This window comes from Solanum tuberosum, unplaced genomic scaffold, assembly GCF_000226075.1.
Source record: "Solanum tuberosum cultivar DM 1-3 516 R44 unplaced genomic scaffold, SolTub_3.0 scf00159, whole genome shotgun sequence".
Taxonomy (NCBI): Eukaryota; Viridiplantae; Streptophyta; class Magnoliopsida; order Solanales; family Solanaceae; genus Solanum; species Solanum tuberosum.
The window spans coordinates 278,184-291,176 of NW_006239089.1; the positions used below are offsets into that span (position 1 = coordinate 278,184).

At 34.4% G+C, this 12,993-nt stretch overlaps 1 protein-coding gene across 1 annotated transcript; it reads right to left on the minus strand.

The window, feature by feature from the left end:
• Positions 1-1,993: 1,993 nt before the first annotated feature.
• On the minus strand, positions 1,994-9,004 carry LOC102582319 (sec-independent protein translocase protein TATB, chloroplastic). The gene is made up of 8 exons (XM_006353830.2): positions 8,729-9,004; positions 8,490-8,611; positions 6,720-6,779; positions 6,485-6,626; positions 3,761-3,904; positions 3,231-3,383; positions 2,404-2,523; positions 1,994-2,323 (listed from the first exon to the last, which is right to left on the minus strand). The coding sequence occupies exons 1-8, from the start codon at positions 8,946-8,948 to the stop codon at positions 2,262-2,264; spliced, it is 1,023 nt and encodes a 340-aa protein (XP_006353892.1). The 5' UTR covers positions 8,949-9,004; the 3' UTR covers positions 1,994-2,261.
• Positions 9,005-12,993: the final 3,989 nt, after the last annotated feature.

The window sequence follows — 12,993 nt, forward strand, 5'->3', positions numbered from 1 at the left end:
TCAATTAGTTAAATATTAAATAGATTTTGAGTTTGGACTCTCTTTAATTTTAAATTTTAATATTATATTATATTTTTTAAATTATTTTTATTTGGCCCACGGGCCGGCCCTACCTATATTTCTCAAGCCCCACAAATCAGCACACTTATTCAGGCCGGGCTAAAAAGCCCTTTTCTTAAATGGGTTTCAAAAATCCTAGCCCAGCCCTATTAAATCCCGGGTTAGGCTAGGCCGGCCCAACGGGCCTAGCCCATATTGACGGCTCTAGCCACATCATGTGCATGTGTATTACACGCACCTTTCTTTTGGGTTTAAGTCATTCGTAGCCCCTTAAAGTTGTCCACATAATTCGTTTAAACACCTCAACTAACCCTTGTACCTATTGAACACCTATACCCTCTAAAATTGATACCTATTTGACATTTTTTTGACGTCGCCCTACCTCTTTCTTCTCCTTCATTCAAGTTTATCCTTATGATTTATGTGTAAAGATGCAATTTGGATTCTTTATTGAACAGTTCAAGTGCTAGTGAAATAATGAAAGTTTCTAATTAGTTAATACTAGAACCGATCAGTTTTCTATATATTGTAGCATCAAATCTCTTACTCATTGTCTTCATCTTCTTTCCATTAGTAACTATTTATCAAAATTGTAAAATATAATAACAAACTTTCATCCGAAAAATTAATTCATATTTTTCTCATCGAAATAAATGAAGATTCGCCGGAATGGGGTGCAGGGAATGGGGTGGGTTGAGCATGTGCGTAAGACAGCTGATGGAAATGGTGGATGAGAAATTGAAAATAGTTGCAGGGAAGGAAATATTGGGATGGGGAAGAAGACAACTCTTTCTTCTTCTTCTTCTTCTTTATTTTTGTTAATTATTTTTTTAAAAATTAGTTTAGTTGTATAAGTTAGAAAAAAAATAATTTGATAGCTTTACGCGCTTAAAGAGTGTGAACCGCACGTTTTTTGCCATGTCAGCATTTTGTGTCCAATAGGAATGACTTTTGAACAATTCAAGTGTTCAATAGGCACAACCTATAGGTGAGATGTTTAAATGAAATATGCAGATAACTTTAAGGGACCACATATGACTTAAGCCTATTTATATTGATATATATTTATACTGATGGTAAGGTGATTAATGTTGTTAGAATGGGAGCTGTCAAATTACGAAAGATGCCTATATATATAGAAGAGGAATCAAAGGAAAATTTAGTTATTACTACTATTAATATTAATACTCCCTCTGTCTCTAATTACTTGTCCACTTTTCCTTTTATAGTTGTCTCTAATTATTTGTCAATTTTGACAAATCAAGAAAGGACAAATTCTTTTTACCTTTTCACGGAGTGTTAGAAAAATGTTCAATAGGTATTATTTTTTTAAAATTAGAGTGTCTTAGGAAACAAGGTTTTTTGAAGTGTCTAAATGAAATATGCGAATAACTTTAAGGGGTCGTGGATGACTTAGGCCTAGTTATCCGCTAAAGTCAAGTTAAGGATCATGTTTATGTATTATGTCATATATATTTGATGCAAATATATTGACAATAAGGGTGTGTTTGAGTTGAAAGAAAATTGTTTCTTAAAAATAAGTGAATTTCTTGATTACTTTTTAAAATAAAGAAACATTGTTTCAAAAGCATTTATAGGTATGAGATGTGGAGTGGGGGTGACGGATATGATTATTAAAGAATAAGTCAAATATCCTCATCTTATTGATTTTAATAGTCAATTGTTAGCTTTAATTCTATTTTAGACAACAGCAAATAGAGATTGTGATTAAACAAACTGATTTAATCAGTAAAGAAAATCACGTAAAATAATTTAAAACCAAACAGGCCTTAGTTCATGTTATATAAAATAGTATAAAAATGTTCCCAGGAGTTCAACTGTTAGAGGTACATCTTACCATTTTCCTCTTAGAGGATGATGACCAATGAACAATACAAACCAAATTTTATTTTGTGCCTCACACAGCATCCACTAATAAAAAAGAAGTCTCACACGACTTGTGTCAATTGTGTATAATATGGGAGAGTGTTAGTGTTAACATAATCAGTATCGCGTGTGAGTTTATATCTTTAACTTATACAATACAACAGAGGAAGGACTAATTAAGTACAACACTCTTCAATGGCTCTAATGTACAAAATTGTTACTCCGAAGCAGAACATTCCAAGTTCATCAAGCATTTTAAGAATAACACTACAATATTCAATGATTTTAAGAACAAGACCTATACCATTACTTCCCTATGTCTCACTTTCGGGCTTCGTGGAAGAAGAGATCATCGAGGCAGCCTCTCCGGGAGCTTCTGGGGTGTAATGCAGTTACAGAAAACATCAGAACAGAGGAAGAAAGAGAGAGAGCATACTGTGTGCACAAATTACTAACCTTGCGACTGGCTTTCAGCATTTGAGGGGATTTGCTGGGGAGAAGACATCTCATTCTGCTGAGCAGCTGCCTTTGAAAGATCTTCAGTTGAGTATGCTTCATCTGCTGAAGAAGCACTATCTGCTATTTTAGAATAATACCAGTTAGTTCCATATGGATAAAGAAAACAACCAATCGGGTCGAAAAGTTTGGAAGTGCCTCCTGTGAATAGAATGTCATATCAGCTCTGGTTGCACAACACAACTAGTATTAATGTTAATAAAGAAATAGACTTTGAGTCTAATTCAACCTCAAAAGCTAGCACATGAGGGAGGACTGCCCAAGACCAACTAAGTAGTCCATGTTCCTGTCCCACAAACAGTGTGGGACTCCAACCCACCCCACTACCACGCGCCCAAGACCGGACGTGTGGAGCGTGTATAATATAAGACGGGGGGGCAACATTGGAAACAATGAATTGGGATAAGCCTGACACTGATACCATAATAAAGAAATGGACCTTGAGCCTAACTCAGCTTCAAAAGTTAGCTCATGAAGGGAGGATTGCCCAAGACCATATAAGAAGTCCGTGTTCTCATCCTACAAATGATATGGGACTCCAACAAATGTACCCTGCTTTTGTAACAAAATATTAATGGTAAAGGAGAAAAGAATTCAAGCAGTGGATCTCTTATTGTACTAATGAGGCAATAAGTATCCAAACAGAACTAGATCACTTTTGGCAACTCCAGCAGGAGCACAGCAAGAGAGAAAAGGTTTTGTGACTTCACCAATTTAAGAGATGGCTCATAGCAAAGAGGTGTTTTCTATGTCCGCATATTGCTAACCTTGCGACGGGCTTTGGGCATTGAAGGAGATTTGCTCGAGCGTAGATGTCTCATTCTGCTTCTGAGCGGCAGCTTTTAGCTGTTCCTCACTGATCTTCAAGTACTCTTCAGTTGAGTATGCTCTATCTGAGGAAGAAGAATTATCTGCTACTTCTGAAACATTAACACTGATTAGTTCCTTATGGATGAATAACAGAATAAAACAACAATTGGATCAAAATGTTCTAAAATGCATCCCATGAATAGAATGTGTCATAATAGCTCGAGTGGGTCTGCAGAAAACACTTAGTAGAAATGCATCATGCTTCATACCATGATGGTAAAGGAGAAAAGAACTCAAGAAGTGGATTGCTTCTTGTGCTAATGAGAGCAACAAATATCCAAATAGAACTAGAGCACTTTTGTGCAGTCCCATCAGGAGCTAAGAAAAACCAGGCATCTGGAGTTGAGCAATTTAAGAGATGGACAATGATTGCTACAGTGTAGCTTAACGAACGGTGATCTGATCTTTATTTCGTATATCTATTTACCTTGTGACACGGTTTGGGATTCAGACCGACTTTCAAGTAAGGCTGCAAGGTCTTTCTCTGCTTGTTTTTCAGCATCAGCAATTCTCATCATCCTTTCCAAGTCGTCTTCAGCCGTGGAAGCTAATTTTGGTGATGGAGAACCATCTGTCATTTTTGTAAGAGTTATATAATGACACTCTTTACAGGATATGTAACTATTTAGTCTGCTAACACAAATGAGAATGGAAAAGTGATTTGCTTCTTCAATGATGTAATGCCAAAAATAATAATCGCAGAAGACGACTATGGATAATAGTAGGTAAAAATGGTCCAAGATAAGGGACCAAAAACCGACGTGTGGATTTGCAATAGTGGATATCTTGCAGGTACTAAGCAGCAACAACCATTGATTGGAAGGCAAGAATATATGATTGAAAAGGCCTTGGATAAGGAATAAATATTCTTGCAATTTTGGGCCTTCCGCTATACTGAAAAGCAATGAGCATTGATTACGTCATTAGGAGGTAGAAATGCAAACATGAATGCAAGGTTGTCCTTCCTCCAGTTATCAGATGTAAACATTTCTTCAGCAAAAACTTGTTTCATGCTAGTCATGTACTCTAAACAGCTAAAATTTCCTCCAAATTCAATTCTTCCTAGATAATCTTCTTCACAAAGGAACTTATCCAGTTATCGCACATTTTGATGATACGGCATCTTTTGAAATTTGCTTTTACTTCAGATAATTCACAAACATCAAACAGTTTGGAACACCTCTGATTGTAGACGGTGAGTTTTCAAGTATTTCATATAAAGTTAGAAGAACTAAACTTGAATTCTCGAAAGGGCAATGTGTGTAATGAGCCCAAGGTTTCCATGAACTCTTCACGCACCTCTTAACGTACATGCTATGTTGCTCGGACTCTTCTAAAATGTCAAGGGGTGCATGTCGGATTTGTCAAAAGTAGTACAACAAACGCACATCTTAACGTACATGTGTCAGCGGACATTTTCCGCGCAACTTAGCGTACATGTACAACAAAAACTCGACTTATGTCCCTCTCAAACACATGCCCGCTATACAGAATTTCTTTAAACCAAACAAAGTGCAAATGAATGTAAAAGCAAGATTCAACACGATAGATTGAAAATTCAAGGAGTCCAGAGCATGTCCACCTTGTCACCATTCTATGGAGTATGGCCTATGTTAAATGTGGGTACAAATATGAACAAAAATGAGAGACCTCTACTATCCTCTGCCAAAGCCTGTCAGAGTGTTAAGCTCACATGTCTCTTATCAGTGTATGTCCAAAAGAGTGTGAGATGTTCTCATATAACTATTCAACAGTATAAGTAGCATGCCTGAATCTAACTAGGGTTCGCATTGGTGAGGATTTGGATCAAAAGAAAGAAGGTTCAAGTTGTAATCTAATGAAACTGGCATTGGAATTTCGATCTAATTCAAAGAGAAAGATCAGTAGGCTGGGTTAAAGACATAAACAGACTAATGGTATCCCATATGATTAAGGAGAAGAAAGTCCATCTCCAATGGAAAATCAAATAATGAAGGGAAAAAAGACATACACGCCAAGAAATTTCATTCAGACCGAACTTCTTTCAGAATAGACACTCCAAAATTCAAGAACCCTAGAAAGAAATAGAAGTGCAGTTTTTTTGAATCTATGCAAAAGGCAAACACATACTTGTCATGCACCTAGGTGGACTCATCCTACCTATGCTTTTCAATTTCAATTTGGCCTTTTAGAGATCTTTCAATCCTACATCTTTGTCGACTAGACCACTGAAAGTCACTCTTAACATGGTGTGTTAATGTTCACTTTGGGTCAAACCTGCATGATTTTCTCCTAGAGACCTCACACCATTAATAGTATCTCTACACCTTATAGATAACTTCTTTTTATCAAGTTCCAATTTGGGACTTTGTTCGCTCACCCAATTATTCGCTAACCTAGAGCTTCATTGTGAGCCACCTAATTATCTAAGTATTTATCGCCACCAAAATCCACTAAAGTTGTCTCCGTATGACCTATAGGTCACGAGTTCGAGCCGTGGAAGCAGCCACTAATGCTTGCATCAACTTAGGATGTCTACATCACACCCCTTGAGGTGCAGCATTCCCCAGACCCTGCTAACACAGGATGCTTTGTGCACCGGGCTGCCCTTTTTTCTTTTTCTTATAACTTCCATTCTGAGAATTTGTTTGCACACCCAACAATGCAACAAAATTATTACTGTGATTACATTAGTTTCCTGCTTGTGAAAAGAAAGCTCAAAACCAAGCAAAAACTTCTGTAATGTCAATTGTTTGCGAGTCAAAACCAATTTTTAAGTTTCTTAGATAAAAAGCATATTAATTTTTACGGATGAAAATCAGAGATTATAGTACCAAAATCAATTCTTGAGAAACTACATGACAGGCCACGTCACCTAGGGTAGCTTTTAGAACAGCGCTGATTTTGATGGTTAAGGTCTTGGTAAGATTGGTTGTGGTTCTGATTGGCATTCACTTGTAAAAGATGTGCAAACACCAACAGTTCTTTAATTTGATAAGTACACTCATACACTTGGTACTTTCTATCAGGCATTGATATAACCTCTGAACCATTAATATGATAATTAAAATGTCCAAGAAGTTGAAGACAGTTTGAAGTTAATGAAAAAAAACAAATACAATTAATTTTAGGAAACACAAATGGTATAAATATAGAAGGTGTGATGACTCACTGGGATCAGCCACTGAATCTTTAGAGCTGCTATCTGATGAAGGCCTCATGGTGCTAGAATTTCTTGTGTCTTGGCCTGAACCTTTTATGTCATCAAGGCCAATCTCTCGTTCAAGTGTGCTCTTGAATTCCCTTGAAACATCCTTCATGCAAAAGACAAGAGCGCCATGAGAATCAAAACCTGCTTGTAGAATAAAGGAAACAAAGAAACTTAGACAAATGTCACACAGACCTACCTGAAGTTCTCTGATAGTAGGTTGAAATTCACGCAAAGTTTTTCCCAGGTTACGAGCAACCTGACATGCAGAAAATCTCACATTGTAAGATGATAAGTCAAAGTTTATGTTGTCAGTATATATTAGAGTTGAATGAGACATGCTAGGTTCTCCTATTGAGAAAACAAATAGTAGGACAACCAAGGTTTACATTTACATTGGTATACTTGAACCCAACTGAAGGATTTGAAGTTTACAACTTCAAAATCTTCAAACTTTAGCTGCAGAACCAAAGTAGAAAGCATCAGTAGAATGTGATATTTGCAGCGAAAATTGGACCAACAAAAGAGAGGCACATGGTGTTCTTACGAACATGCATGTGTCTGCCTCATGACCTAACAAGAGGCACTTATAGCCTATACTGCTTGTTTGTGTGGCCAGCCAGCCAGTCATTAACTAGTACCATCCAAAGGATTTCAGAGACTGATACCAGCCAGAAGGTGCTGCATCAGTATTCATTTTACCCAGTATGCCAAGGGAGGCGCCAATCAGCAGGCATGTTTTTCTTTTTCTAAAAAATTGTGGCTTGACAACACATCTTCTATAACCAAGCCCTCTGTCACTATAGTCTTAGCCATTCTCCAGCGTTACCACAAAGAACTTCATCTCATCTAGTTGGGTAACTTAAATTAACTAGAGAGCCATGCCCATACCTAGGTTACAGAAAAAGCAAGCCTTCAGAATCCTAGTAAAATGCTTGGAGATTCAAAGCAATTGATTGCAATAGCACAAGACCTCATCATGAGATACCCATTAAAATGACTGAGGAAGTACGTTTTCCTAATTTTCTGACTACTTGTATTCGTTCTTTTAGCACTCACTGGAATCCCACCCCAGCCCAGTAAACCGCTGGCTTATCTCTTCACCTGTAGCGATCACTGTCCCGAATGGTCAAGCGCTGCAAAATACCTATATGCACTCATGATCTTAGGTGCATCTACCACTGCAACCCATCTTAGTTTAGATGCTAGACCACCCCTCCTAATCTTAAGCACGTGAAAGATCATTTAGCTAATACCCGAGGTACATACGAAGAATTTTATAGGCATTTGCACCAGAGAATATATTAACTACCAAGGAAGGTTCCCCTCTCTCCCTCCAAAACTAACAGACTTCCTACCCTCTTCTACGATGACATATTTTACCTCTCTTATATGTTACAGTCACCCCACCCCCCTCTTTTCCTCCCCAAATTTATGTAATGCCTTCTTGCAGTAGTATAAGATAATATCAAATTCAGTTGAGGTGTTTCTAATCCTTCCATAAAGACCTAGCATTTGAAACTCACTCTAGCTAAATGCATCTAAAAGACAAACTATCTAGTGAATTTGAAGACACAATTTTCACATGACTAAATTCCAAATAAGCCTGAGGATTTTGAATGTAAGCAATCTAAGTAGAAGCTGTTAAACATTGTGTATCGTATGTCTAATTAGATAGAGATCATCTACAGAATTACATCTACAGTATGAGACTGCAAACTTGTTCCCTGGGAGCTCAATAGAAAGTTGTTTAAGGATAGTTTAACTATTTCTATATGCTATCAATTTGCCTGAGAGTTCATGTTGTAAACTCTCTGCTTTCAATAATTCAGCCGGCAAGAAAAAATAACATCTTCCCTGATTAATACTGTAATCTATGAGAATAATAGAGTTGACTTAAGACGAATCCAAAAAAACTCGAATGGAATCAATGACAGAAAATCTTGTACAAGGCAGAAGGCAAACATACCTCAGCAAGACCTTTTGGGCCAAAAACTAGCAAAGCTACAACCCCAATCACTAGTGCCTCAGGTGCACCAACTCCAAATAGAGATGCATAAACACCTTTTCCTTTGTTTTTTCTACTTCTCCCTGTAAACCAACCAATCACTTCAAGAATCAACAAATATGAATTAAGCAAATGCCAATTTGGCATTGGGTAACCATGAAAACAACTGAATTAGCAAAGACCCAGAAAAGAAAAAGTACCAATTTGTACTGAAAATTGAGATTTTGAAATACTCAGCTGCTTCAGTCCATTCCAAGAAGAGAGACCCGAGTAAGGAATCCACTTAAAGAAGTGAACTTTGGGGTTGTGTGAAACTGAAATAGAAGAAAATGAAAGGGCAGTCACAGAAAGTCTTCTACTAGCTAGTGAAGAAGAAGAAGAAGAAGAGATTGCAGAAGCCATGAGAGAACTGGTGGTCATTGAATCAAATTCAGCTAGCCTACATTCATTCTTCTCTATTGGTCTTAGAGATATATTGGTTACTGACAAAAAAAATGGACCGATAATTTAATTTGGGCCATAAAGCCCGATTTTCTTTGTTCATTTGCTAGACCCACTGCTTCTTAACAAACTATTTTCGATTTTGTTTTAAAATAGTTTGAATTGAACATAGGAGTTACCCGATACCTGTTGTTGATGGGAGATGACAGGTAGTTTGTGAAATTAGTTGAGGGTGAAAGCTGATCCAAATGCCACCATTATAAAATTATATATATATAGGGATTAAAGATAAATTCGTTAATGCGGATTAAGTTCATTATCTTTCGACTAAAGTGTCCAAATCGTAATTTTTTAATGAAAGTGAAAGGTATTCTAAAAGAGGAGGGATAATACAAATGATGATGAGGAGCAAATGCCTCTTTTATGTGAAATATTTAAAAGGAAGAATAACAAGAATCATCGAATGCTTTTAGGGATTTTTTGATTTCTTTCATTTGTGACACTAGTGTACTCAGCCGCGCTTCTTGCGGTTATGTAAAGAATTAAAATAAAGTTTTATACTGATATAATTAATTTACTTTAATAAATCATAAAAGATAAGCTATGAAAAATCAATTAAATATATCTATATTTTGTAACAATTGTCATTCCAAGTTATCTATAAGGCACATACTCTTTAATTAAAATTATTAGTTTTTACATTAATATTTTTTTAATTCAGACTTCTTTCTCCTCTTTATTATAACTTCATCACTATTTACTTTCTAGTATTCGCCTGTTCACCAACCTAAAGAATTATCATATCAAAATCACTAAAATTTAAAATTAAATTAAAATTAGAAAACAAAACAAGGTAAGAAAGAAAATACATTTAAAAATACACACAAAATAAAAAAAAATAAAAAAAAAGAGGATTAGCTATGCAGGAAAAATTGAAAAATGCACAAATTCCTAATTCTTCTAGTTTTGCTTAGCTTATATGCAAAAATATTAAAGAGTATATTTCATATTTCAAATAAATACTACATTCAATATACAAATTTCTAAGAATGAAGAGTCATTGTAATTAAGAGGATTAAGAATGTGACTTTGATATTTTGGCATTTGTACATTATGACACAAAATAATGATTATTAATCATAAAAAATGATAAGACAATCAGAAATAAAGTTATTGAGATATTTATTTTTATAATAAGTTCAATAATAAGTAGGATGAAAAAGAAAGAAAAAATCACCAAAGTAAAGAGAGAAAATACCATACTATTCTAGTCCAACAATTTATTATATAGATAGATAGACTTTTAAGAATCACCATTTTTTCCCAGAAAAATCAACACATTATTTTAGAAGAAGTTAACATTTACTCTATATAAAAAAGGATTATATATGTAACACTGCAAACTTTATCAGACAATAGTGTTCTTGGAGAATACATACCTTATATTTGAAAAATAACTAATTGAAACTGTTAAAAATAAGCAACAATAAGTGTATCTCTATATATTCTAAATCATTCAAACTTCAATTCTATCAAACTAATCTGATCATCTCTCTTGATGAAACTTTCACCGTCACTAAACTTCTTCTTCATTTTGCCAAACTTGTACAAAATTAATCTGACACTGTCATAAAAAAAAATGTCTTCACCTTGATGACCTCGTGCTTGGCTACTATGACACAAAAAGAAATTGTGTAAAACATATCTATGATCTTCATGAACATGGTGGCCACGCATATTTCCGCATCACTTTTTCTATGTTCTCTCTTTTAGTAGTTATTAAATACATGATCAATGAAGAAAAAGCAAACAAAAGAGAAAAAATATATATTAATAATAAAGAAGGAAAACATGAAAATGAATATCAAACAACTTCATAGATGATTGTTATTTATAGATTGTTTGAGTCATAAGAATTAGATAGAAGGAAGTTGAGAAGACATGTTATTTAAGTGGAGAATGCAAAAAGATGGAGATTTTTTGTAACCCATGAATTATAATTGAATATAACAAATATAATAAATTTTAAAATTATTAAACAAATAATTAATGCAAAAAATGAAAGAAGAAAATTCAAAAAATAAATAAATAATTTTCTAGGCCATAGAGAGGTGCCACGCCACTTCTTTTTTATCTAGCTTTATATATATATATGATTTCTATTCTTTGCGAAGCCTCTTTTTGTAGGTGTAAAAAACTAAATTGCCGCTTCATTATAAAAGACGACACACTTGGGTTGTGAAAAGGCTATTTCATAGCATGTGTCTATGTTCTGACGGTAAGAATTATTATTAATTATTTCTTATTTATGGCTCAAGTTTATTTATAACTCAAGTAATACCATAAATAATATTTAATAAGGAATAGATTTCGTCCGTACATTGGTTACTTGATGGACGTACCAGATTAAGTCATAACCTCTATAAATTGGTCTTTCCTCCACCCATTAGGGTTATCATATATTCTCTACAATAATTTCATCGTTGACGTTTGTGGTAACATAAAGTTAGAGCAAGGAGGTAGAAACCAATTTATGACTAACACTTCCGCTTCTCTCTGTGATGATGTCTTCTACATCAAGTATGTGCACCTAACGATCTCTATGTAAGATTATCGTGTTCAAGATCCTAAAAGTATTTAATCTTACATGTGGTATCAGATCCCGAATTGTTTGAACGGATAATCTTCGTATTTAAACTTACGTTGACATGATCCAAATTTTCGATCATCTGGGTGCGCATCAAAACCAGGAAAATCAATGTTTTCTTTTCTTGAGTTCATACAAAAAGAAAAATAATATAATAATAATAATAAAACTCACGTTATAGAAAATAATTATAATGTAATGGACATAGCACTCTAAACAAAGTGTGAGGATTTATGCTTTCCAGTCACGTAATACCATGGATTTATTTTTTTAAGAAAATCGTGGATCAGTACTTATAGGCAAAAGGAAATTGAGATACATTGCGCTTGTTATTTAAGTCTTAGTATGGGCATCTCTAATGTTGACGTGGGTGTTGTTTGATGTGATGAAAAATGTTTCTTGAGAAAAACATATTACCTTCAAATTTCAAATATAATTGTTAAGTCTTTCATGTTGAATGTTTCCGATTTAGTTGAAGCTCGCTAAAAGAACAATCATATATTTGCTAATGTAAATTAATACTACAAAAGAATCACTAGCTATTTGATTGGCAATTGTAACATCAAGATAATATGTGTGTACTTGGTGCAAAATAGTTTGTTAGTCACCAAAGTGACCAAATAAAGAAATTAACGTCTACACATATAATGTTTATGATCACTCTTGATGCATGTATTATGATTATATAGTTTGTTAGTCACCAAAAGTGGCCAAACTAGAGAAATTAACGCAGGGGCGGCTCAACGTAATTCGGGGCCTAAAGCGAAATTTCAATTCGAGGCCTAAAATATAAACAAACTTTGTATACATATTTATGCAAATTTTATTTCTATAAGTAATAAGTTGACAAATATTGAATAACGATAAGAGTTAGAACCATAGAATCTCAAGAAGTTGATGACTTGGTATACCCCATTTTAATATATTTGACGTAATACTTGAAACTAAAATTTAAAAACAAATAAAAAGAATTTGTAATGCACTTTTGTTCAACAATTTTCACTATTAATTCTTATTTTTAACATAGTACAAAGGATGTTCAAGTGGGTGAAATAATATATTTTTAAAATATTATACTTTTAATCATAAATAATCAATTTTTTCTATAAAAATTTTAATACGTAATTTATTCTTGATAAAAAATTGGGCCCCCCAAAATTTGGGGGCCTAAGGCGTAAGCCTTTTTTTATAAAGCATATAGCCGCCCCTGAATTAACGTTACACATATAATATTTATGATCACTTGGCATATGTGGATTAGTACAATTCATTATTTATTGGCATATTCAATATTCCAAAGAGAGACTGGGTCTGGTTTTCAACTTGATGCATGTATTATGATTATATAGTTTGTTAGTCACCAAAGTGGTCAAACTA

Excerpts from the sequence above, each read along its gene's own strand:
- LOC102582319 (XM_006353830.2), bottom strand. The coding sequence starts at position 8,948 with ATGACCACCAGTTCTCTCATGGCTTCTGCAATCTCTTCTTCTTCTTCT. Across the intron at positions 3,384-3,760 it reads ATCCCAAACCGTGTCACAAG|AAGTAGCAGATAATTCTTCT; the intron begins GTAAATAGATAT and ends TTAATGTTTCAG. Across the intron at positions 2,324-2,403 it reads TGCTGAAAGCCAGTCGCAAG|AAGCTCCCGGAGAGGCTGCC; the intron begins GTTAGTAATTTG and ends ATTACACCCCAG.